The sequence below is a fragment of the Trematomus bernacchii genome, unplaced genomic scaffold (genome assembly GCF_902827165.1).
Source record: "Trematomus bernacchii unplaced genomic scaffold, fTreBer1.1, whole genome shotgun sequence".
Taxonomy (NCBI): domain Eukaryota; kingdom Metazoa; phylum Chordata; class Actinopteri; order Perciformes; family Nototheniidae; genus Trematomus; species Trematomus bernacchii.
The window spans coordinates 241,261-266,595 of NW_022987620.1; the positions used below are offsets into that span (position 1 = coordinate 241,261).

The 25,335-nt window shown below is 40.9% G+C and overlaps 2 protein-coding genes across 4 annotated transcripts in view; one reads left to right on the top strand and one right to left on the bottom strand.

Annotated features, from left to right (window-relative positions):
• The window catches only part of LOC117484246 (multiple C2 and transmembrane domain-containing protein 2-like), a 67,865-nt gene extending 52,106 nt beyond the window's left edge, over positions 1 to 15,759 (bottom strand). For 2 of the 3 annotated variants that reach the window (XM_034132710.1, XM_034132708.1), the window contains exon 1: positions 15,562 to 15,759. The gene's annotated coding sequence lies outside the window, so the exon portion shown is untranslated. The remainder of the gene's footprint in view (positions 1 to 15,561) is intronic. The other variant, XM_034132709.1, reaches the window with a different exon arrangement.
• Positions 15,760 to 17,960: 2,201 nt separating this feature from the next.
• On the top strand, positions 17,961 to 20,675 carry LOC117484254 (zinc finger protein 862-like). The gene is made up of 2 exons (XM_034132720.1): positions 17,961 to 19,795; positions 19,890 to 20,675. Exons 1-2 carry the CDS (start codon positions 18,169 to 18,171, stop codon positions 20,339 to 20,341), a joined length of 2,079 nt encoding a protein of 692 aa, XP_033988611.1. The 5' UTR covers positions 17,961 to 18,168; the 3' UTR covers positions 20,342 to 20,675.
• Positions 20,676 to 25,335: the final 4,660 nt, after the last annotated feature.

Genomic DNA, 25,335 nt, shown 5'->3' on the forward strand with positions numbered 1-25,335 from the left:
TTAAGTTGTGTTTATCCATGATCCGTTTTAAGCTCTTTCTATTTTGTTTGTCATTCCAGTTGATATTAAAGTCTCAATAATTAGCTCTTTGTTGGAGTCACAGGAATTCAGCAGGAGTTTTACCTCGTCATAGAAATCCACCTTAGTGGTGCGTTGTCGATACAGGCAAATCATGGTGAGGGGCATTTCCTCAGATAGTTTGATTTCCACACCAACACAATCAAACTCAATATTAGCTGGGAGTGCAATCTCCCTACAAGTAAAGGTATTTATCACATAAAGCAACACACCCCCTCCTTTTCCCTTCAGTCTGTCCTTCCTAAACACATTATACCCTGACATAGATACAAGAGTGGATGGTGACGACTGTTTTATCCAAGATTTCAATATTCCCAAACAGTCAATATTGGACTCAAGGAGGAGATCTTCTAGCTGTTCATGTTTATTGCAGATGCTGCGGAAATGTAAATGTCCACTGAATAGTCCCTTCGGCTTGCACCGAGGATCCCACACTATTTTAGCTTGATTCACTGTTTGAAACCTATTTGTGCAACAGTGTTTTTTAAATACAGGATTTCTAGGCTTTACCTCAGTGCCGTTGTTGACAGTGGAGCAGTCAAAGCTAGCTGGTGTTTTATGGACCTCTGCCATATCACAGACAGAGAGGAGTCACTTTCATATTTGAAGCGATGAGTGGAAATTCAGTGTCTGCCAAAAGTTATCACTTTATCACAACTGGCTGGGAAACTGTCATTCAGACTCACACATCCTTCTGTTGGCCCAAAGTAACTGGCGTTATTTCATATGAATGCACACTTTCTGATTATTTTATTGTTTACTTTTGCAGGGACAGTGCAGAAATACAAGTTATTTCACCAAAGCTAGATGAGAAGGACCTTGTCCATATCAGTCCTTCAATGTGAAGCTACAGCAAGCAGTCAGTGGAGGAGGGGCACTAGTTTCATGTTTTCAAATATTTAAACTATTGTCAGCTTTTGGAACCAAATTAATAGAACTAAAAGGAAGAAGGAAGACAGAGAGGGAGGAAATAATCTTTATCTAACATCAATAGTCTTCTGAAATTTCCCCAAGATGATCGTAAAACAAATCTTCTGGGTCGAATTACGGAAGATTTAAGACGGTAACTTTATCTCTTCAATGCAGATGGGCCTGTGTCATAACTCAAAGCCAAAGTAGTATCAAAACATCTCCAGTCCAACAATACCTGCATTTCACTTTTGTACACAGATCTAGAAAATATATTACTCTTGTGATTTTGCTCAACAAATCTGGGTGGAAGTTAAAGTAACATTTCATTGTTAGCTCCAGGTAATCAGTTATATTATAGGGCTATTAGCAAGTTAGCAATTAGCATATGACAATACGTTATGAGCTGGAGTTCCGATTCTATATAGAGCCAGTGGCGGCTGGCCCATAGGGGGCAATAGGGCACCGCCCTCCCTAAACCACACACACACACACACACACACACACAAGGAAATGCTTTTTCTATTTGTTTAAACTTTATTTAAATTGCTTTTCCTATACACTGTATAAGTATGACTGAAGTACTGTGCTGGGGCGATGGAGGAATCGCCTCACGGAGATGGGTCTCTGTTAGCCAATTGTTGATTCAAGATATTAACGAGTGTCATAAAATGTAGCCAATCAGCTTCCTCAAAACTTCTTCCGGAGGGGCGATTCTTGTATCGCCCCAAGTAAGCAACTGATATAACCAGGACCAGTCTCTGCGGGCGCCATTTTAACAACAAAGACAATGGCGAGCGTGAGCACTACCCCAAGACTCAACCCTAACTCGGTGATATCTCTCATCCAAGAGTGGAAATTCAGTGTCTGCCAAAAGTTATCACTTTATCACAACTGGCTGGGAAACTGTCATTCAGACTCACACATCCTTCTGTTGGCCCAAAGTAACTGGCGTTATTTCATATGAATGCACACTTTCTGATTATTTTATTGTTTACTTTTGCAGGGACAGTGCAGAAATACAAGTTATTTCACCAAAGCTAGATGAGAAGGACCTTGTCCATATCAGTCCTTCAATGTGAAGCTACAGCAAGCAGTCAGTGGAGGAGGGGCACTAGTTTCATGTTTTCAAATATTTAAACTATCGTCAGCTTTTGGAACCAAATCAATAGAACTAAAAGGAAGAAGGAAGACGGAGAGGGAGGAAATAATCTTTATCTAACATCAATAGTCTTCTGGAATTTCCCCAAGATGATCGTAAAACAAATCTTCTGGGTCGAATTACGGAAGATTTAAGACGGTAACTTTATCTCTTCAATGCAGATGGGCCTGTGTCATAACTCAAAGCCAAAGTAGTAACAAAACATCTCCAGTCCAACAATACCTGCATTTCACTTTTGTACACAGATCTAGAAAATATATTACTCTTGTGATTTTGCTCAACAAATTTGGGTGGAAGTTAAAGTAACATTTCATTGTTAGCTCCAGGTAATCAGTTATATTATAGGGCTATTAGCAAGTTATCAATTAGCATATGACAATACGTTATGAGCTGGAGTTCCGATTCTATATAGAGCCAATGGCGGCTGGCCCATAGGGGGCAATAGGGCACCGCCCTCCCTAAACCACACACACACACACACACACACAAGGAAATGCTTTTTCTATTTGTTTAAACTTTATTTAAATTGCTTTTCCTATACACTGTATAAGTATGACTGAAGTACTGTGCTGGGGCGATGGAGGAATCGCCTCACGGAGATGGGTCTCTGTTAGCCAATTGTTGATTCAAGATATTAACGAGTGTCATAAAATGTAGCCAATCAGCTTCCTCAAAACTTCTTCCGGAGGGGCGATTCTTGTATCGCCCCAAGTAAGCAACTGATATAACCAGGACCAGTCTCTGCGGGCGCCATTTTAACAACAAAGACAATGGCGAGCGTGAGCACTACCCCAAGACTCAACCCTAACTCGGTGATATCTCTCATCCAAGAGTGGAAATTCAGTGTCTGCCAAAAGTTATCACTTTATCACAACTGGCTGGGAAACTGTCATTCAGACTCACACATTCTTCTGTTGGCCCAAAATAACTGGCGTTATTTCATATGAATGCACACTTTCCGATTATTTTATTGTTTACTTTTGCAGGGACAGTGCAGAAATACAAGTTATTTCACCAAAGCTAGATGAGAAGGACCTTGTCCATATCAGTCCTTCAATGTGAAGCTACAGCAAGCAGTCAGTGGAGGAGGGGCACTAGTTTCATGTTTTCAAATATTTAAACTATTGTCAGCTTTTGGAACCAAATCAATAGAACTAAAAGGAAGAAGGAAGACGGAGAGGGAGGAAATAATCTTTATCTAACATCAATAGTCTTCTGGAATTTCCCCAAGATGATCATAAAACAAATCTTCTGGGTCAAATTACGGAAGACTTAAGACGGTAACTTTATCTCTTTATGTGCCCTTATAAAAACAAAAGCTCACACCTGAATTCCTGCTGGAGTAAAAAAAAAAAAAAAAAATGCAACAAGGTCCAGAAAGCAGATTACAGCATGACGCTAGAGCACATTGCAAATGATAACTAATTATACATCTAATCCATACCGTGGATTTCCACATCAAAAACATTTTTCACTGTAGATACTTTGAGTTTAAGAAAGGCACAGGTCTACTAGAAATATACTAATCTTTAATGTACTAAGTAAAGTCATGTAATGAATAATATCAATTTATCATAATCATCTTATCACATGTATAACGACATACATTTTCTTTTTTAACTTTGACTCATTGATATGCTCACTTAAAAGGATAAAGGAAATGACACATCAGTCAACACATTCATAACACCCTAAATCACTAGCTAAACATGTGTTATATTGTAGGTGCAGTTCTCATAATAGTAACATTAACTGGAAATATGCAGGAACTGTGGCAAACATGAATAGGAATGGAAATTGATAACATTTAACAATACTGAATCCATTATCAATTCCTCTTAAAAGTTGATTTTCTTATGGACTCCTGAGAAATCTTTGGGTGCAGCTGCAAACCTTCTTTTTTTCTTTTTTTTAAACCGCAGTCAGTGTAAACCATTATAAATCCTTAATTATCAAAAGCATTTTTTAATTGTTTCTTTAAATCTACAGGGTGGATCTGGTCCCATATAAACTGGTACAAGATACCACATGAATATGACGTTACAATACTGCACATGGGAACAAGTTGGATGCGCTATTAAGGAATCAGACAATTTGAACAGGTTCTTTATTCCCATCATTCAAGTTACATGGGAGAATGTGTTATTGATTCAGAACAGTTCTGATGTTTTTGACTCACACTACCTCGCAAAAGAAATAACTTTCTTACACCTGAGTCTGGAGGATGATTTGGTTTGATTGTGTTTGCACTATTGCTGTAAATTATGCTGACCTTTCAATGCAGATGGGCCTGTGTCATAACTCAAAGTCAAAGTAGTATCAAAACATCTCCAGTCCAACAATACCTGCATTTCACTTTTGTACACAGATCTAGAAAATGTATTACTTGTGTGATTTTGCCCAACAAATCTGGGTGGAAGTTAAAGTAACGTTTCATTGTTAGCTCCAGGTAATCAGTTATATTATAGGGCTATTAGCAAGTTAGCAATTAGCATATGACATTAAGTTATGAGCTGGAGTTCCGATTCTATATAGAGCCAGTGGCGGCTGGCCCATAGGGGGCGATAGGGCGCCGCCCTCCTTAAACCATACACATACAAGGAAATGCTTTTCTATTTTTTTTAAACTTTATTTAAATTGCTTTTCCTATACACTGTATAAGTATGACTGAAGTACTGTGCTGGGGCGATGGAGAAATCGCCCCACGGAGGTGGGTCTCTGTAGCATGTTAGCCAATTGTTGATTCAAGATATTAACGAGTGTCATAAAATGTAGCCAATCAGCGCCCTCAAAACTTCTTCCGGAGGGGCGATTATTGTATCGCCCCAAGTAACTGATATAACCAGGACCAGTCTCTGCGGGCGCCATTTTAACAACAAAGACCATGGCGAGCGTGAGCACTACCCCAAGACTCAACCCTAACTCGGTGAAATCTCTCATCCAAGAGTCGTTTGAGAGAAGAAGTTTGGCGGACAAACTTCAGGTGAAAGAGCTGGGCCCAGATCAACCTGATATTGTCATCAAACAGTAGAATAGTGAGAAAGGCTAGCTGGCTAGCTGGATGCAGTCATGCTAATGCCTTATTTTGCTTTCCTTGCTTGGTTTTTAAAACAACGGGGACAGATGCAGCATGGACAACAACTGGAGTGAGGGATATGAAGCACCTGGCTGTCTGAGAAAGTGAGGAAGAATGAGAACACCAGAGCACACATGGACAATGCTATGAAGCTAGCCACGCTAGGCAGAGTGAACATTGCTACGCAGCTGAACGAGCGCCACAGGATTGTGGTGAGGAAACACAATGAGGAGGTGGACAAAAACAGGCATATTCTATGCAAAATAATCAATTGTGTGAAGTTTGGTGGGGCGTTTGAGTTGGCTTTGCGTGGGCATGACAAGACTGACTCTTCAGTCAACCCTGGCATTTTCAGGGGATTGGTGGATTTTGTTTCCTCCCTGGACACTGTGCTGGAGGAGCACCTAAAGACCGCCACCGTTTTTAAAGGCACTTCAAAGACAGTACAAAACGAGCTGTTGGACTGCATGTTGTCAGTGCTGAGGGATTACATTCTGGAGGAGGTAAACAGCGCTGATTTTATCGCCATTCAAGCAGACGGACATCTCCACCTACTGCCAGCTGGTGCTTGTGCATCGACGCTCAGGTAAATAACTATATTTTGGCTGAGAAAACATTTAGAAAAGATCAGTTCCTCACTTCCAACTGTCTAAATGTGCCATGCCCATGTCATCAAAGTGAATGAATATCATGTATCACATCACAATTATATTTGTTTTAGTATTTAAAAAGGAAAGAGAAGACACTCAGATTTGGATAATAATGCAGGTACTGTAAAGTAGTTCATAAACAAAGTTTGTAATAACAGGCTTATTCAGGTGTCCATCAGAGGCCTGTACTACGAAGCCGGATTTTCGCTTAGCCGGCTGACTTCAGGGAAAACTCGGGCTTTCCGGTCCTACGACGCTGGTTCTCTTTTTAGCGGGCTATTTCTAGAGGAGGCCTAGTTGTTATTGATTCAAGGTTAATTTAGGCCTAGTTGTTATTCATACTATACACAGGACAAGTGCACAGCAGAACGAAATTACATTGCATCTGGCTCATGAATGTTATATAAATAAGTTTTTTTTTTTTAAACTGACAAAAGTAAAAAAGAAATAGTTTATAATGAATTATATACATATACTGTAAACAACAATGAGTATATTGCACACAATGAATATAATTGCACATTAATGAGTTTCATGGCAAGTTAGCAACCTAAACTTTATGTTTTGGACCAGGGCCTCCATTTCCTCTCTGAGTGCGGACAGTGCATCTGACCAGCCGCAGGAGCCCATCAAGAGACGGAGGACGCTGGGAGCAGGAGAACAACAGAGGCTGGCTACAGAGGTAAGTTGTGATCTGTCAGTGTTTGCCCTAGAATATATTATATCGTGCTTGTGGTATGTAGCCAAAATAAAACCTAAACCGACACTGCGCACAGGATGGCATATTGCCACAATGGTCGAATGATGCAGCAGGCAGTCTGCAATTTATATATTGGCATTCATATTTTTGTTAACTATTTTTGTAGATTCCAGGTTTATGTCAGAGCAGTCACAAAAAGGATAAGGCATCCTCACATGTAACAGAAAAGATGTGGTTTATTCATTGAAATGCCACTGTAAGCCTTGTTTTGTTGTGGAAAGCAATAGAGTTAAAGATCAGGAGAAGGAAACATGCTGTGAAGTACAATTAGGAGTAATGGTGTTAAAACCTTAGTAGTCATATACTTGACTTGGAAATATGTGTTCAGCATCACTTTCACAGCTTTATTTCAATTTGAGATAATGATATATCTTTTACAGGTATGTGATACCATCCTGATGCACGCAAAGGAGCGGTTCTCCTTCACCCGGGACCTCATCAGCATGGAGAGTTGTTCCAACAACACAGTGTGAAGTTCCCTGATGCAGCACTTCAAACGACAGTGCAGGCGTACCCCATGTTGAACAAGGCCAAGCTCAAAACAGAACTGTGCCTCATCTATGATAACAGCAAGTTCAAGGCTGTACCAGTTTTTCATGGAGAACAACCTTCAGAGCACTTTCACAGAGACTGTCAGTCTTCTCAGGATCCTCATCACCACACCAATGACAACAGCTGAATCTGAGAGGTGCTTCTCTACTTTGAAGAGGATCAAGACCTTCCTGAGAAACACCATGTCACAGGATCGCCTCAATGCTCTGGCTATGCTCTCCATGGAGAAGAAACTTGTCAGGGACATTCCTGACTTTAATAAGAAGGTCATTGAGAGGTTTGCCACCCAGAAGGAGAGAAGAGCAAAATTCCTCTACAAATAAACTGTCAAAAAAACATCCACGTTTTCTCAGAATCAGAATCAGAATACCTTTATTAGTCCCACAGAGGGGAAATTTGCATCGTTACAGCAGGAAAGAGCCACAGACAGCTTAATGTTATCTATGTTAAGAAAAAAGTACTAAGTTATGATATAATAAAAATATAATATAAAAAATAAAAGTAAAAGAAAAATACTTTCCAAAATACAAATCCTGTAACAGTTCTTAGGATTTAGCAGCCAGGTATATATTACACAGTTATTAATGGCATATGTATATAATATATATATTGCACATATTGCACATAGTATGATGGTATTTAACTGCAGCAAGTTACACAATTTACAAGATACAAAATGCAAAAAAACACACCTTGTAACGGTTCTAAGGATTAGCAGCCAGTTATAAATTACACAGTTATTAACGGCATATATATATATTGCACATAGTTGATTGGTATTTAGCAGCAAGGGGTGATATAGTCTGTGTTGTGTGTGTGTGTAGGGGAGGGGGGGGGGGTTTACTAGGGGCTGCTGGTTGTATAGTCTGACCGCTGCAGGAAGGAAGGACCTGCGGTATCTCTCCGTGCGACAGCTGGGGTGCAGCAGCCTGTCGCTGAAGGAGCTGCACAGTGAGGACAGGGTGTCCTGGAGGGGGTGGGTTCTCACCACAGTATTGCTAATGCCATTGTTTTTAGGTTTTTGTACATAGTCCCCGGGCGCCGTACATAATGGCAGCCCACTGCTCCTAACACTAGGATGGGTCAAATGCAGAGAAACCGTTTTGTTACATAGTACCTGTACTACGTAATGACAATAAGTTGAATCTTCAATCTTCTTCAATAGTCCTCAGTCTCAAATGCTTAAATTGTTTATGGAGGCATTACAATTTAAGACTGGTAAATTAACACGGAAAACTCTTGTTTTTTTTTGCATTAAGTCATACTGGGATGTTTGCTGAAATTGATTGCATGTGGCACAGCCCTACTGTACCTAGAAACAAATCCACCAGCCGCCCTCTGTATAGAGCGATATATGACAATACTGTAAATAAGGAGATATAAAGCTTTGATTTATAAAGATATACATTTTTTTTTTTATCTCATTGTCAAATACTTGTAAAGTGTGCTTAATATGCAATTTATCAGAGTACTTACAATAATTACCAGAGCGAGGAACAAGACAATAATCAATGTTTACAAAACCCGCAGAGATAGAAGTGAAGTAAAAAGTGAAGTTGAAAACACAGCTTGGATATAAATGAGATTAACATCTTTATAAAACATGACATGTAATCACAAATACAACATAACCTATAACAGCAGGCTAACTGTTTTCACCAACATATTTGTCCCCAAATAGATTTGAGCTATAGCTAGAGGAGGGATAAAAGGGTTTTTCCACGGTTAAGTCTACAACCACCCATCCAGTTTGGAGAGAATTCGTAATCTAATACTCAGATAATCTAGATTCAGAAACAAAAAATGGAGGCAGGACCCAAGTATGAGGATTAGATAGTGGAAAGAGCCGCTGACTGATGATCTGCTGAAGTACCAGTTGACTGAAAGGACTATCTAAAGTACACAATTGTGTCATGGTCTAAAGGTCCACTATGGTTTTAAAAGATAAATTGTGTTGGTTTGAAATCCTTATGTAATGTTTTAGTTGGAGTTAACTACATGTTTAAGGCCAGATATTTTCCTGTCCCTGTTTTAACAGTCATTAGTTAAATGTCAAATGTGCCAAAAATATATTTTTGGAGCATTTTAAAATCCCTCTTTTTCCTAACTGCAAAACAGACTTATCTGGAACTAGTGGACGGTTACATAAATGTATTCAATCCAATGGGATTACAACATTGGGTAACCCAATCCATTTTATAGAAACTGCAGCTTGTAGGCAGCAGGCATAGACATCTATCAGTTTGACAACATCCCAAAGTTCCCCCCAGAGGGAGTTTCTCTCCCACACACTCCGCTCCCTCCTCTAACATCGACACCTTCATCGCCTCTAAAACTGGCTACACACCAACCCGATTTTGGGAGTCAGAGGCCGTCAGAGGCAGTCGGGCATTCGCGGCGCCCTACTCAGGTTGGTGTGTCCCGCACCGTCATCTCTTTACGGCACCTTTTCACACCTCCCGCGGGAGGTCAGATAAAGTCGGCCCAAGCAATCACTCTGATTGGCTGTTCACACTACCGCTGCCTGCTGGTAAGGACAGTTATTGCCACTCGTCGACTGAAGTATTTGCAGTGTGTTCGTAGGCGGGCGGCGTAGCGGGCGGCATAGCCGATGCAGGCGACGTAGCTGACGTAAAAGTCGGGACGCCTTCGGTACGCGTTCTTTGGTCTCAGGTGGGTGTGTAGCGGCCTTAAAGCTGCCTTTACACGGGAACGTTTGCGTTTACCCACAGTATGCGTTTTCAAAAAAGTCTTCCGTTCACACGCATTCGATTCATTTAACGTGTCTGTTCACACGAGACCGCTCGACCCGCTGGAAACGCTGTAGTACACTGTAAGTGGCGCTGCTGCCGCCACAAAATACACCAAAAGCAGCGAAGAAGACCCCGGAGCATGGTTGCCATGGTTGCCCTTCTGTTTATGCCCCGCGGTGGATTTAGCAACAAGTAGTAGTTCATGTAATTCTCCATGTCCACTTGTTGCTGATGGTTGTGGTAGAGGAGCTGTAGATTTTGCACTAACATCTGTAGCATGGTCGAGCTGTAGATTTTGTACTAACATCTGTAGCATGTTCAGTAGCACTAGCAGTAGCTACTGACAGTAGCTACTGACCATGCTACAGCAGTGAGCAGCAGAGGTGGGGAGAGGCGGGGCTATGGCTTCATCTATCGGGAAATGATCGTATAGAGGCGATTACACGGAGCCGTTTGACCCCCCAGAGCGTTCCGTTTGCAGATCTATCCACCTTGGGACCCGTTATCGTTTGCGGGGTCTGTTTCTATCGTTTTGTTACGGCCTTGTGTAAATGAAAGGGCTATACACAAGAGAAACTATGCGGATACAACCCGTTTCGTTCCCGTGTAAATGGGGTCTAAAGGTCCTTACACACCAAACTGACACCAAAGAACACCAAAGAACACGTCCCGACGGAACGTCGCCTCACGTCTCCTGCGTCTTGGCCATGTTTCGCACACCGCAAAGACTTCAGCCGACGACCAAGTTGCACGTACGAACTGCGCATGCGTGAGTGGCAATAACTCTCCTTACCAGCAGGCGGCGGTAGTGTGTATTCATCATTCAAAAGAGGCAACAACCGGAAGACAGACTGCGTGATACACCGAGAGAAGAAGAACAGACTGCGTGATATAAACAAACAACAAATAGCGTGTGCGTTCCATTTTCACTCTACAGCGAGAAGCTCATGGGGCTTTCCCGAACCCGTGTCGAGAGCTGGAGTTAAATGAAATCTCAGATTTGCCTTCTTAATAGTTTGTTTGGGTCCCTCACTTCCGTTTCGCTTCTCATGCACTGATTCGCTAGCTGAACAGCCAATCAGAGTGATTTATTTGACCGACAGCCTTTGGCCGACAGCCTCCCGATTCAACATGTCGAATCGGCGGCGGAAGGTGTCGGCACGGCCGAAAAGACACGACGGTGCAGTACACACCAAGACACACCAATCTGAGTAGGGCGACACGACACTCATCGACGGCCCGACATCCATCGACTCTGAAAATCGGCTTGGTGTGTAAGGACCTTAAAGCACAAGCTGCTATAATCAACATCCTCTTGTATTCAATTGAATCCAGAGTCATGTCCTGTTGAACCCTTTCATTAGATTAAGACAACCTTATACGGCAATCACAATTATTGTTCAAGCTTTTTCATACCATTTACTGTATCATTCCAGATTCTCTAAATAAATGTTAAACTGAAACCATGACTCACTTGCATATTAAGTACCGCCCATTTCATTGAAGAAAAGGAGCCCTGAAGGGAGCACCTGTCTGTGGTTCCTGTTTGAAACTGGAATGTGATTTATCCACCATTGCCTACACAAGACAAACCAGTTAACCAGCATGAGTGTGTAAAGGACCAACATATTTGTCCTCATTATATAGGCTTAGCTGTTTCACTTCTCAACACTCATGTCTGAGCATCTTACAATCAAATTAGATTCTATACAATCAATAACTTCATAAACCAAGAAACAGAAATTAGGTCAAATGTCAATGGGTCCATGACCCCTCAATGATCATGTTAACATTCTAAAAACAAAAAAGATTTGAAAAAGGTTTTAATTATTTTGGAAGCATTTTGGAAGCCTGCTGCAGTCAGTTCTAGCCAACCTATCAATATCGATTGGACAGGATCAGAACAGAGAGAAAGAACAAAACACATCTTAAAAAGGGACAGTCAGCACGTCCAAATGACATCTTTGGCTGGTCATGTGTGGGATTAGAAAAAAATCAAATTGAGCTCCTTGATGAAAAATGTACATTTTATTTATGAAATACAAGTCTAGGTTTTACATCTATATACTGCATTTACGTTGGTGGCTCTAGCAACGTTTATGTATTAGCCAGCAAACAGCTGTGTTTAAAAGGGAAACAATTAAAAAAATATTGGTCGCATCTTCCTACAGTATCACTTCCTTTCAAAACAAATGCAAGAGCTAGCCAGATCCAGATCTTTATGACACAAACAGGTCTGCTCATGGAAACACTGCTCAGTCTTTCAACAAAGACCCACCACATTAATAAAGTCTCTAAATAGCCATATTAACCTCAACAGACAAAATGACCACAATAACCCCGTGTACAGTGCTACTACAGTTTCATTTAGCAACATTGGATCCTTGATTTGACTGTAAAATGACTAAAGATTAAACATTAACAGTCCACTCCTGTGAAACAGTGTAGTCTTCTAACTGATACATCAAGGGGGACACATCCGAGTGGTCCATAACATTCATTTTAACTGCTGATCACTATTTACACATTTGTAAACGCAACATTTCATTTTAGTACACCAAGATGCTGCCTAGTCCTCAAGTAGTCATTTTCCATATAAAAAGGTGTGCCTATATCTGCAATCAAATGTTACAAGAAGGATATAACAGCCCTTTAAAAGCCTCCAGCATTGTCTCGATAAATAGTTTTGAGATAAATGTGTCATGAAGGAAAGATAACCATTGATTAATAGAGTGCGTGGGGCTATTTCATGTGTGATATGGATCTTTTTATCTGCAGTTAATCCAGTGAAAGGCACCCATTTCAGAGGATTGAATTGATTAACTCAAGAATTATCGTTCAGCAATACAATGTAATCATGCGATGTTAGAGGGATGGTATTTCATATTTTCTTACAATCAATGGCCTCTTTATAGCATTTCAAATCTGCTGCAATACAATTTCTAAATGTGGGATCTACAATCCCATCAAATCTTGTTTGAAAATATGATCCTGTTTTACTTGACAATTTAAGTCCATCTCAGAGAACGTCCTTACTGCCAGCCTTGGCCATGTGAAGGCTGTGAAGCAGAGCCAGACAGTTCAAGGGGACTGAGCTGGAGCTTCCTTCCTTTCTACACACAACCTCGTCCCCCTCTCGCAAACCTCACACATTTGAGTGACCAATATGCCTCTCTTACGCAAGTAGAAATTCAGTGAGATGGCCAGAATAAAGAAAGGAACCAACAGTGCATGTACAACTTTGAACAACCAGGCTGCAAAACAAAAAAGTAAATTGCATGAAAAAAAAGCAGTGACACAAAATACCAGGTAAACTATGGTATTATTTATAACAAACGATATTTAACGGAAGACATAAAGGTGAATATGGTAAAGGGTTCTGAAATGTTACAACTACAAATAACAATAATTACTGTCACAGTAAATGCAAGATGTTATTATTTACGTGCATGTCAAGTTTAATTGATTTCTAAGTATGTGTTGGGTGTATTTCCCCTGTTTTTATCATTGTTCTGTTTTTTGTTGCACAACATTTTTTAAATGTTTTTCTTTAGCCCAGAATCTTTAATTGGACTGTTTGATTAAAAGGACAAGATTTGTCTGCAATGTATGGTCTAAATAAAATAATACAGTACGACATTCATCACATCATAATTCACAAGTCACTTATAGGACTAATACTGATGACAAATGCGCATGTGATGAAAGTGCCTAAAATGATACATATCTCACAGGAAAGACAATTGATATGTATTGTGCATGAGCCTAAAGAGAAAAGTAGTGTTAGAGCTGTGTAATAATCGATCCTGTACGTGTACACTGAAACACGAACTGGAAAAAAATACATTTGGGATGGTACTGCCACAAATAAGTAGGCTAGGGCTGGAAAAAGATGAGAGCTTATTACAGGTTGGCTGCAGGCTGACACATGTACAGTACTGCAGGTAAACTATGCCAGATACAGATGACTGTATTTCTTCTTTCATTCCCCAATGACGTCAGCACATTTTGAATAAACAAAAAGACACAGGTTTTCCAAAATACCAGACATACAAATACCTGATGGTAGCATTTTCAAATGATGACAACAGTTGTGCAGGCTGGATCCATTGGAAAGTAACAAAGTACATGACTCAGTTAGTGTACTTAAGTTGAATTTTGAGGTACCTGAACTTCTATTCCACTATATTTCGCATGAAATTCTTGTCCTTTTGATAGTGGTTACTAGTAACTTTTTACATAAATAACATGATCTGTGTATATATATTTATGTTCCAGGTCTTCCAGTACATATGTGCCCCACATTGACAAATTCAATTATTTAAAAAATAAAGAAACGTTAACATATAATATTGTATAATAAACAACAGTTTTGAAAAAGCAATTCTTACAATGCATACTTTTATTTTTGTTACCTTAAGTAACATATTGGACTTTACCGCACAATAGAGTATTTTTAGACTGTGGTCTATGTGGTCTAGCATCTGAATACTTATTTCATCTCTGACCGGATTCTTCGTATTTTAGTAATGATGAACAAGCAATGATTTGTCTGCAGAAAATAGATGGATAGATAATAAAAAGCACCTTTCCAAGACTAAAATGCTAAACAATCATGTGAAAATAAACAGATAATAAAAACAGTCATAAAAACGTTTTATGACTTTTGTTGTTTTTCTTCAGTCAGTGGGACGAGTTAAGCAATTACCTCACAGCCCTGTCTTGTCAGAACAAGAAGCTATTTCCTGAAACTATTTCACAGTTGTGGTTTCTTCAGTTTGATGCAAGACTAAGGCTTAGAGGAGAACAAAATCATATCTACAGTTGCAGTGGACTTCAAACTGTTGGTTGCCAGTTTAGTGTTCAAGCGTGTGCACGCTGTAGCCACATAAACAATACCTGTGGGTTTGCAACATGCTGCAATTTATGTGGGGACATACCGTTTTAAAGTAAGAAATATCCCCCAAAACGTTTCAACTGTATCCAGAGTAAGTGAACGTGTACTATTAAACTTACACTAACTATAACAGAAGGTTATTTCTCCAAAAATGTGTCCTTTGTAGACGGTACCTGAAAAAGCAACTCACTGCAATAACACAGCTTAAATGTGACGTGCTTCACCAGACCTAACTCCATTAAAAAAACAAAACATGCACATAATATGATACTGCGTATCGGGAAATATGAGTAATATTGCATCTAAAAAAACTAAAAGTGAGTCAAAGGGAGTTGCTCTTTCATTCGGCATGTAGCAGACATTACACAACACGTTTACAAACTTTACAGTGGCAACTTCTGTTCCAGCTTCCAGAGGTGGAGGTGTGAAACGAGGTGTGTTTGTTTGATATCAATCCCCAATGACGACCGACTCATGTCTATGTCCCTGAAGAGTGACTCGTCTTCTTTCCATACAGATTTAAAAAGTATACATGGAGGATTGCCAGGTAACAAAGAAAAGTTGGAAGGGAGGCCGCTGAGACTGCTCACCTGCCCGCCAAAGGACATGCTTCCGGGCATGAATGAGGTCCACCTGACCCTCCCTCACAGACCCCAACAGGTAGTCTAGCGAACACAACTTCTCCCTTTTCCCCGAGAAAAGACAGTCAAGAGTGAACGCTTACCTTTTTACGCTGTTCAAAACCTCAGACGAGTGTTTCTCATTCACCTCATTGCTGCCAAACATTGGGGTCAGAAAAGCGAAGCGCCCTCTCACAACAGCGACCGAATCCCTGGTCGAGCGGACTTCCTCCTGACGGTGTGTGAGCTTCAGAAGGCTCGCGCAACCTATTTACATAAGGACTTTCAAAATTACAGCCCTGCCCACGAGCTCGTGCAAAAAGAGGCAGTGGTGAAATGTAGGTTAATACAGGGCCGGCTCTAGACAATTGGCTGCTCGAGGCGAGATTTTAACTGGCGCCCCCCCCTCCAGAGAATCGTACAGTAGAAAAGATAAAGATCAATAGAGTATCCAAGGAATACACAATAGAAATATAAAGAATAAATGAAAAATCTCTACAAAAGACAAATACACTACAAAAACAGAAACTTATTGATAGGCATAGGTAATGTGCATCAACAAGGCTTCAAATGTATTCAGTATTGTATGAACATGTTTGAATTGGGGAATGGACGTCACATCCTCTGAGGGGTCCGGGGGTATGCCCCCCCGGGAAGAAATGTTTTAACATTTTAAAGTAAAATGCTTCAATCTGGTGCACTTTGAGCAGAATTACTACTAGATCTAGGGGGTACAACTTTAAACATCCATATGAAAAAGATCGGTTTACATTTTAATAATCAAATAAGTATGTGAACATAACCAATAACCTACCATAGCCAATAACAAATAAATGTAACTTATTTTATTTGTGTTGTTCATTCATATCTTATACCAGTTAACAATTATTTATTTATGCATATTTTTGTATCTCTCCAGTTTCAAACGATATTTTTGGTTTACTGTCCTATAGTATACATTGATATACTGTAGTATACAAATGATTTCAAACCTGTATTTATTTATCCCAATACTTATAAAGGAGCGCCTTGGAAATATGTGTTTACATAAATTGTGATCAAAACGTTTGAGACCCACTGAGATAACTTAGACTAAAGTGAACTATCTAAACACTCAGAGTCCTTTACCTCACTGAGCCTCTCAGTCTGACTGGAGAGGACTCTCCCTCCACATTATTATAGAAACATCTTCTTCTTATATCCGTTAGAGCAGTGGTTCTCAAACTTTTTTCAATAATGTACCCCCTTTGAAAAAAAAATTCAGCCAAGTACCCCCTGATCAGCGCAAAAACTATTTGTTAGGGAAAAAATTCCTATATAAAGAGGTACAGTACAGCCTGAGCCTTGCACCATCAGTGTCTGATTTATTAAAACAACAACCTTGTAACTGAGAAACACTTAAATGCTACATTTCAAATGTTTACAATCCATCACTAAATGCATGGCAAACCAATTTTAACATCATGCAATAACACTAAGACGACATTAGTTGCATTGAACTGATCTTTTTAATAAGTTGTACTTACAATTTAGTGAGAAACATGGGCTTGTGCTTCACTGAGGATCTTTGTCATTCTGACAGGGAGGCAAACTGCAGTTATTACACTTCGCGTTTTGAAATATGTGTAACTCTGTTAATATAAAACCCACACTGCTCAAACTTCGTAACTTTTCCTAAAATTGGTATATTTATTTATTTATTTATTTTGGCGCGTGGGGAATGAAGAGAAAAAAAATATGAGCATTTTATGAGCATGGGATTTTGACCCCTCATATAAACAAATGCATAATGCTGCACTATACTTTGCAGCCACAAGCCGTTGCCAAGCAACGCTTATTGTTTAGGTCCTTTGACACGCAGGCAGTCATATAATTAACTAGAACTAGCTAGATCTGATAGATTTGGACATAAACGCGAGTGAAGTATAACCGGACGCGAGAGAGATCAGAGCAAGTAGTCAGTTTAGCTTCGGTTGCTATGCTAATGTTATACCAGAGAAACTTTCATAACAGCGTTGTGATGCCAAACAGCGTCAATTCAGACTGACACACATTCACTTAAGGGGAACTGGGGATATGTATCAGCTGCTTGTGTGACAGCCAGACAGTGAATACTTTAGAGCCGTGTGAGCTAACCCGGAGCTAACGGGAGAATAAACTCCCGTGGAAGAGCAGCCAGCACTGCAGCGGTCGCTAAATGCCGCTGAAACACATTAATAAACAATGAACCACGGCACTCTGGAGAAAAGTATAAGGTTGGAGAAGTCGTTATTTAATTTAATCTGGCTTCGTATGATTAAAAGCAACACGATCATCGACCCGACGCAGACCCCGGCCCGTTGTTGTTGCGCGCTCCGTTGGGGAGAAAATCAGCGATGTAAACGGTGACGTCATGACCAGAGTTCCCGTTAGCCGGTAATTACCGGACAATGACCGGTAAAATATGCGGAAGTCCGGCAAACCTAAATCTCTCCGGTCAACATGTCCGGTAAAAATATTTTGCCCTTAGCGCAATATAAAGTGTATTCAAATAAACAATAAATAGATTTTTGTTTTTGTTTGTTTAAATTAAATTATCTTTTGTGTTAATAGGCAAGCGCACTGTAGGCCACGGCGTAATGTGGAACGAACCCGTTACATTTGTTTCATTCAGTAAGATAAAGTGGGCGCACAATAACAACAGGACGACAGAGAGATGAGAAAAATCGGACATGGCAAAACAAGCTAAGCTTAAAAATTATTTCTTTAAACCAAGCAGGTCTAATGATGATAATACCGACAATGAGATGGCGATACCGCCTGCTGTCAATGAGACCGTAGATGCCTTGGCCCCGGACAGAAAAAAACAAAGATCCCGCGCGTTCAGACCCGAATGGAAAGATACATTCACCTGGCTGAGGTGCGACATTATAGATGGGCAAGAAATTCTGTTCTGCTCACACTGCGAGAAGTCGGGGAGAAAGAACGGGTTCACCAAAGGAGCAACAAATATGAGAACCTCTGCGCTTATTGAACACAGTCAGAGCAATGAGCACATTTTGTCAGTGAACACAATACCACAACAAACCGCAATGAAAGGCCACTGCGAGAGGGCGAATGAAGCTTCCAACATGAAGCTATGTTCTCAGCTAAAAGTAGTGTTTCACATGGCTAAAAACGACATTGCAGGTAATCAGTATGCAGGGTTGACTGAGCTACTACGAGAAGTGAAGGCTCCTGATTTTGTCACAGGTGATGGAATTTACCGGCACAGTGATTCCGTTGATGACATGGAAAAGGCCATAGATGAAGTCCTGATTAAGCAGCTGGACGAAAAACTAAAGAAGAGTGACTTTATCGGAATAATCATCGACGAGACGGTTAATATCACTGTGGACAAAAAGCTGATAATATACGTCAAGTTGCAAATTAAAGGAAAAGTGGAGACGTGTTTTTTGGGAAACTATGACGTGCACTCCGGGACAGCACAGTGCATATTTGACAAGGTGGATGAGGTGCTCCGCGAGAGGGATGTGAAACTGTCAAGCGTCATTGGCCTGGGCTCAGACGGGGCTAGTGTAATGATGGGCAAACGTGCTGGAGTTGGTGCTCTTCTGAAGAGAGAGAGTGCGTTTTGCATTCAGGTGCACTGTGTTGCCCACCGAGTTGCGCTGGCCGCGCTAGATGCTGCAAAAGCTGTGGACCAAGTAGGAGTTTACAAGCGCACAGTATCCTCTGTGTACTCATTTTACAAGCACTCAGCCAGCAGGACCAATCGCCTCCGTCAAATGACAGCAGCGCTCGGGGATGAAGATGTGAAAAGCCTAAAGCAGCAGTGCGCTGTCCGCTGGTTATCCTTGCACAGGGCAGTGGAGGGTATCAAGCTAAACTGGCCTGCTCTGGTGATGGAGCTACATGAAGAGGCTGTTGGAGGAAATGCCCAAGCAAAAGGCATCCTTGGTCAAATCCAGCCATACTGCTTTATCGCCTGGACTCACGCACTGGCTGATGTGCTACCTGTTATGACCAAACTTAATTTGGTTTTCCAGAAAGAGGATGTCAATCTGGCCACAATCCGACCAATGGTTCACGCATCAGTTGCGGCACTCACACAGTTGAGGGATTCCCCCGGTCCCGAAGAAGAGAGGTTTCAGGCAGATTGCCAAAATGGCATGTACAGGGATGTGAATGTGACACACGCAGATGACCGGTCCCGGCAGGCTTTCAGTAATGTCCGCGTACGCTACATTACACATCTTATAGATGCTTTACACAACCGCTTTCCTGAAGAGTCCCTGAGTATTATCACTAGCTTTGACGTCCTTCTGAACCCATCCCGATACCCAAATGCACAAAGTGGTAAGTATAGGCCTCCCTAAAATTGTGTCACAAGTTATTTAAATGTGTTTATTTGCGTTACATAAAACAATTCATTATTTCTCCGTCCCTTCAGCGCTTCAAATATACGCTGAACCAGCCCTCAAAACCATTATTGGTCATTTTGGCCAAGGGATTGCCAGTGAGGATGACTCAGCGCAAGCCAGTGCCCCTCTCATTGATGCCACAAGCGCCCACAGAGATGCCATCCCCGTGATGACAGCGCTCCGCGGATACGGAGGCTTGCATTTCTTAACGGCTTGCGAAGTCCTCGTAAGAGATTTAGGCAACATCTATCCTGAGTGGGCCACACTGGCCAAGATAGCATGCGTGATCCCTGTCTCCAGTGTGCCGGCAGAGAGAGGATTCTCTCTACAGAACAGAATCAAAACAGCGCAGCGAAGTCGGCTTGGCGAGAACAAGGTGACACGGCTCATGCGCATTGCCAGTTGTGGAGAGACACTCGGGACCTTTGATTTTAAATCCGCAGCTACCCACTTCACAGGTCTGAAAAAGCGTAGAAAGTAGGCTAAAACATCATAAGCTAGGCATTTTGCTCTAGTTTTGTCAAAGAGTTTGTGTTACAATTTGTTTAAAGGCTATTTGATAACAAGTCGGCAGCTGCGAGCCTTTATTAAAATGCTCACGACGGGCCTATACTCTTTTAGTTTGTGAACAAATAATAATTATTATGTTTTATTTTATCCGACTATATGTAGGTCTACAGCTGAATAACATGGGTTTTTTGTTTATTATATTATGGCTTGCGTAATATAGGCTATATTTATTTATTTTCCGTTACGCACGATATTGGCAGAACTTGTTTGAACTTTTATTAAAAGTCACTTTTCAATAAAAGATACATCTGAATGCCTTGATTATTTCATCCTTAATATAGAGTTGTTATCAATTTGTTTTAAAGCTCAATAACAAAGAAGACCTTTGACCGGGAAATTTCCAATTTGTCCGGAAGATTTAAATCCTAACGGACATGGTGACCGGCACACATTTTTTCGAACGGGAACTCTGGTCATGACGCAGCAGCGGCAGCTCTGGGCGGTGTGAACAGAGCGGGAGCTGAAAAGGGAAACCGGAGCTGAACCAGAAAAGCTCTAGCTAGGAGCTAGAAAGGGAAAAGCGCTGGTGTGAAAGCCGCATCAGAGCTCACAGCTCCTCATATCTGTTCAGAAACTGGACAAAAGTTAAACAAGTACAAACCACAGACTGTCTATGTCATGGCGAATACAGTCGCTGCTTTATTTATGTCTGTATGACGCTGTTGTGAGTGTGGACGGAGCAGCTACAGGTTAGTTTAGCCTGATCGAGTCCCCTCTCCAGCACGTCTTGTTTGAATGACAGGAGTAAACACTGACAGCTGCGGTGAAACTCGAGCGATTAGAGCGATGCGAAAAAAACATGAATTGATGCTTTATTAATTCATGGTTTTTAAGGGGCCATGTAAATACTATGGTAGACTACCCAATATTCGCATCGCTCTAATCGCTCGAGTTTCACCGCGGCTGTCAGCTGTGTTTGCTCCTGTCATTCAAACAAGACGCGCTGGAGAGGGGGCGGGGCGTATCTCCATGTAAATCCTATGGGAGATACCAACTACAACAAAATGAACATATTGACCGTGATTTAATTGTAATACACGTTTCAAAGTGATGCCGAAGTAACTACATACTGATACCGGTTAGTAAAAACCATGAATTAATGCTTTGACAAGTGTGCAGACAAGACGGCAGGCGAAAAGCTTTTAAAATGCGTGTTTTCTGAATGGAATCGGATCCATCAGGCTAAACTAACCTGTAGCTGCTCCGTCCACACTCACAACAACGTCATACAGACATAAATAAAGCAGCGACTGTATTCGCCATGACATAGACAGTCTGTGGTTTTTACATGTTTAACTTTTGTCCAGTTTCTGAACAGATATGAGGAGCTGTGAGCTCTGAGTGTGTGTGCAAACAGCTAACGGTTGATGTGTTGGGACATGTTGCGCTGTCGGGTGCTGACCAATCACGAAGCGTCATTTCTTGACTGGCAGCAAAAACAACCAATCACAGCAGTGCTTCTCTGGCTGGCTCTGTCCAATCACAAACAAGAAGTGTTCTCCCTAAAGGAATACCCTTTCCGTCCAATGTGAAATGCTGTGGTGTTTTGTGAAATGCTGTTGTGTTTTCTGAAATGCTGTGGTGTTTTGTGAAATGCTGTTGTGTTTTGTGAAATGCTGCGGCGTTTGGTGAAATGCTGCGGCGTTTTGTGAAATACTGCGGCGTTTTCTGAAATGGTGTAGCGTTTTCTGAAATGCTGTTGCGTTTTCTGAAATGCTGCGGCGTTTTGTGAAATACTGCGGCGTTTTCTGAAATGGTGTAGCGTTTTCTGAAATGCTGTTGCGTTTTCTGAAATGCTGTGGCGTTTTCTGAAATGCTGTAGTGTTTTCTGAAATGCTGTAGTGTTTTCTGAAATGCTGTTGTGTTTTCTGAAATGCTGTTGTGTTTTCTGAAATGCTGTGGTGTTTTCTGAAATGCTGTGGTGTTTTCTGAAATGCTGTGGTGTTTTCTGAAATGCTGTGGTGTTTTCTGAAATGCTGTTGCGTTTTCTGAAATGCTGTTGCGTTTTCTGAAATGCTGCGGCGTTTTCTGAAATGCTGTTGTGTTTTCTGAAATGCTGTAGTGTTTTCTGAAATGCTGTGGTGTTTTCTGAAATGCTGTGGTGTTTTCTGATATGCTGTGGTGTTTTCTGAAATGCTGTAGTGTTTTCTGAAATGCTGTAGTGTTTTCTGAAATGCTGTTGTGTTTTGTGAAATGCTGTGGTGTCTTGCACTTCCGGGCCACCGTAACTACTAGTAGTTTGTTTAAATGTATTAATTATGTTTTTTTTATACATTAACATAAAATAAATCTCACGTACCCCCTGCAGAACTCCAACGTACCCCTAGGGGTCCGCGTACCCCCATTTGAGAACCACTGCGTTAGAGCCATGGATGTATAATAAGAACTGGATACAGCGTGGGAGGCGGGGCCTCATTCATTCCTATGAGAGTTGCTCATTCGCGCATGATGATAAAATGGCCCAACTTTTGAGAGAGCGAAACGTCACAGATTACCCGGCATGCCTGAGAAGTACCCGTATGTGCGCTCATAGCGCATGCGCAACTTTAACCATGCCCCCCAAAATGCTCGTTCACATCAAGCACGTCAATTTGCGTACACGTAACAGCACCGCACGTTCATGACAGCATGGTAATGTTTGTTATGATAGATTTGATATTAACGAGGCGGCAGTTAGCAGCTAGCGGTTAGCTAGTAATTATGCTAATTTACACATCAATCGTTATGTACTTTTATATTACGCTGTAACAGGATCTAGTGATATCTAAGCAACAGAGCTTCATTTAGCATGAAAGAATTATTGCACTGTATATATATATATATATATATATATATATACACACAGTGCAATAAGCTTCTTAGTGCAATAAGAAGCTACAGGGACGTTAATCTACGTCGGTAATATTAACTTTATTTAATACAACATTTACGGTACAAGATTTAATCATACAGCCCATGTAGTATAATATGTTATAAATGATGAATTACAGCAAACATGTGCAATATATCCATTATTACAGCTCCGTGGGCTGGCAGTAAGGCGATATGGGTCCGTTCTTATTGTGCATCCATGGGTAAAGATAAACGCATGTAGTGCTGAACACGTAACATGAACGTGCCGGGCGGCGCGGTCCCGTGGGTTAGATGCGCGTTCATAATGCAGAGGGAAATAACTCTCAGAATAACGTTATTAGCACATTTTACAACTTGAGGAACGAATGTTTTTAATAAGGGCTATACAAGTGTTCATACTGGGTAGTTTATTTAGTTTAAAAAAAATTATCCAACGATTTACAGACCACTCTTTCCCCATGTAAGTCAATGGGAAAAAGTGTTTCCGGGCCTGGCAACCAAAAGGAAGTGTAGTACCGCCGTTTGGCCAGCACGAATATTTTCATCAGAGTCCGGCGCACTTCCTGGGGGCTTGGTTAGAGCAGCTAGCACCAGATTCTAATAACAGCGCCGGTACCGGGTGGTGCGCCCTCTCTCTTTCTCCCTCGCTCGCTCCCTCCAACGCTCACTCGCACTTTGGCTGTGAGCTGCGGGCGCCTGATAAGCCAACATCCCCCACTTTCATCACTTACAGCGCCCATCGTACAGGGCAAATGAAAAGTGTAACCGGGGTGAAAAGGGTGTTACATTTACTTAATTATGAATGTTGTTACATCAAGGCCGAAAATTAGGATGAGCACCAACGGTCAAAAATGTTTTTTTCCCCCCCAGATCTGGCGCCCTAGGCGAACATCTATAACGCCAATACTAAGGACCGGCCCTGGGTTAATAAGTTACATTAACTTAAGCAATACTTAAATGTTAAGGTAGACCTAGGCTACTTAAACTTGACCTGAGTGTATTAATGTTGTGCTACTTTATACTTCTTCTACTCGACTACTTTTTCGAAGCTAATATAATTGTACTAGGTTTTACTCTAGATTTATTTGACATCTTGACTTTTTTACAGACTGAGATTATTAGCTAATTAACCCAAAATATAAAGCAAGTAATATATAAACATATCAACATAAGATACCTAAGATAGCTGAAATGATTATTGTAAACAATATGTTTATATTTGAATATAATATGCTAAAATATACCCAGGCCGTTTTGGCAGTTTAACAGCCTGTTCCTTAAGAATAAATTATCAAACATTATCATAACATAATGGTAGTAGCGTACTGTATTTTTTATATTCAAACTATAGAAACTTTAAATTAAAAATGTAAAAGTTCAAAAACTGTAATAATGCAACTGTATACTGTCAGGTTACATAAACCCTGAGATATTTCCATGGAAAGCTGAATCATATACAGTAAGTCCACTTGATCATTCCAAACATTGTTTCAGATTGATTCCAGGGCAGTCTTTTGTGGCTCACGTAAACCTAATCCTTTTCACAAACAGCTGGTTGGCCTCATGATTCCCATTAACCTTGGCATTTTTAATCCTCCACCCTTCAATGCTCCATGTCAGAGTACTGCAAGGCCTTGGCCATCATGTTTTTCTTTTCACATACTATAATCCTGTTCCACAGACATTATGACTTACACAGTACATCCTCAGTGAACGACATAGTTCCTCTCTGTGCAAGCAGGCTATTGTACTTTTAACAATCCAATCTAATTCATACTGATGCTATCAATAGTCCTTCCTGTATTCTCAACAGCAAAATTGACTTTTTTATGATTTCCTCCTTCTTTTTTTGTCTTATCCTTGTATTACAATTAACCAAGCACCATCCTTCACAGTTGGGATTTTTTTGTTACCATATTTTCAAAATAGGGTCACCTTTGCATGTGACTGATATGCTTCCCATCCACCCTCCTTCTGTGGTCTCTTGCAGCTTTTGCACTCTTCACCACATGTGCTGCCTCCTACTAACTCAGACGTTACAGTTTCTCTGCA

What these genes read in the sequence shown, in the direction of transcription:
- LOC117484254 (XM_034132720.1), top strand. Translation starts at nt 18,169, where the DNA reads ATGGCAAAACAAGCTAAGCTTAAAAATTATTTCTTTAAACCAAGCAGG. An exon ending in ATACCCAAATGCACAAAGTG is followed by an intron (nt 19,796 to 19,889) that starts GTAAGTATAGGC and finishes CCGTCCCTTCAG; the next exon opens with CGCTTCAAATATACGCTGAA.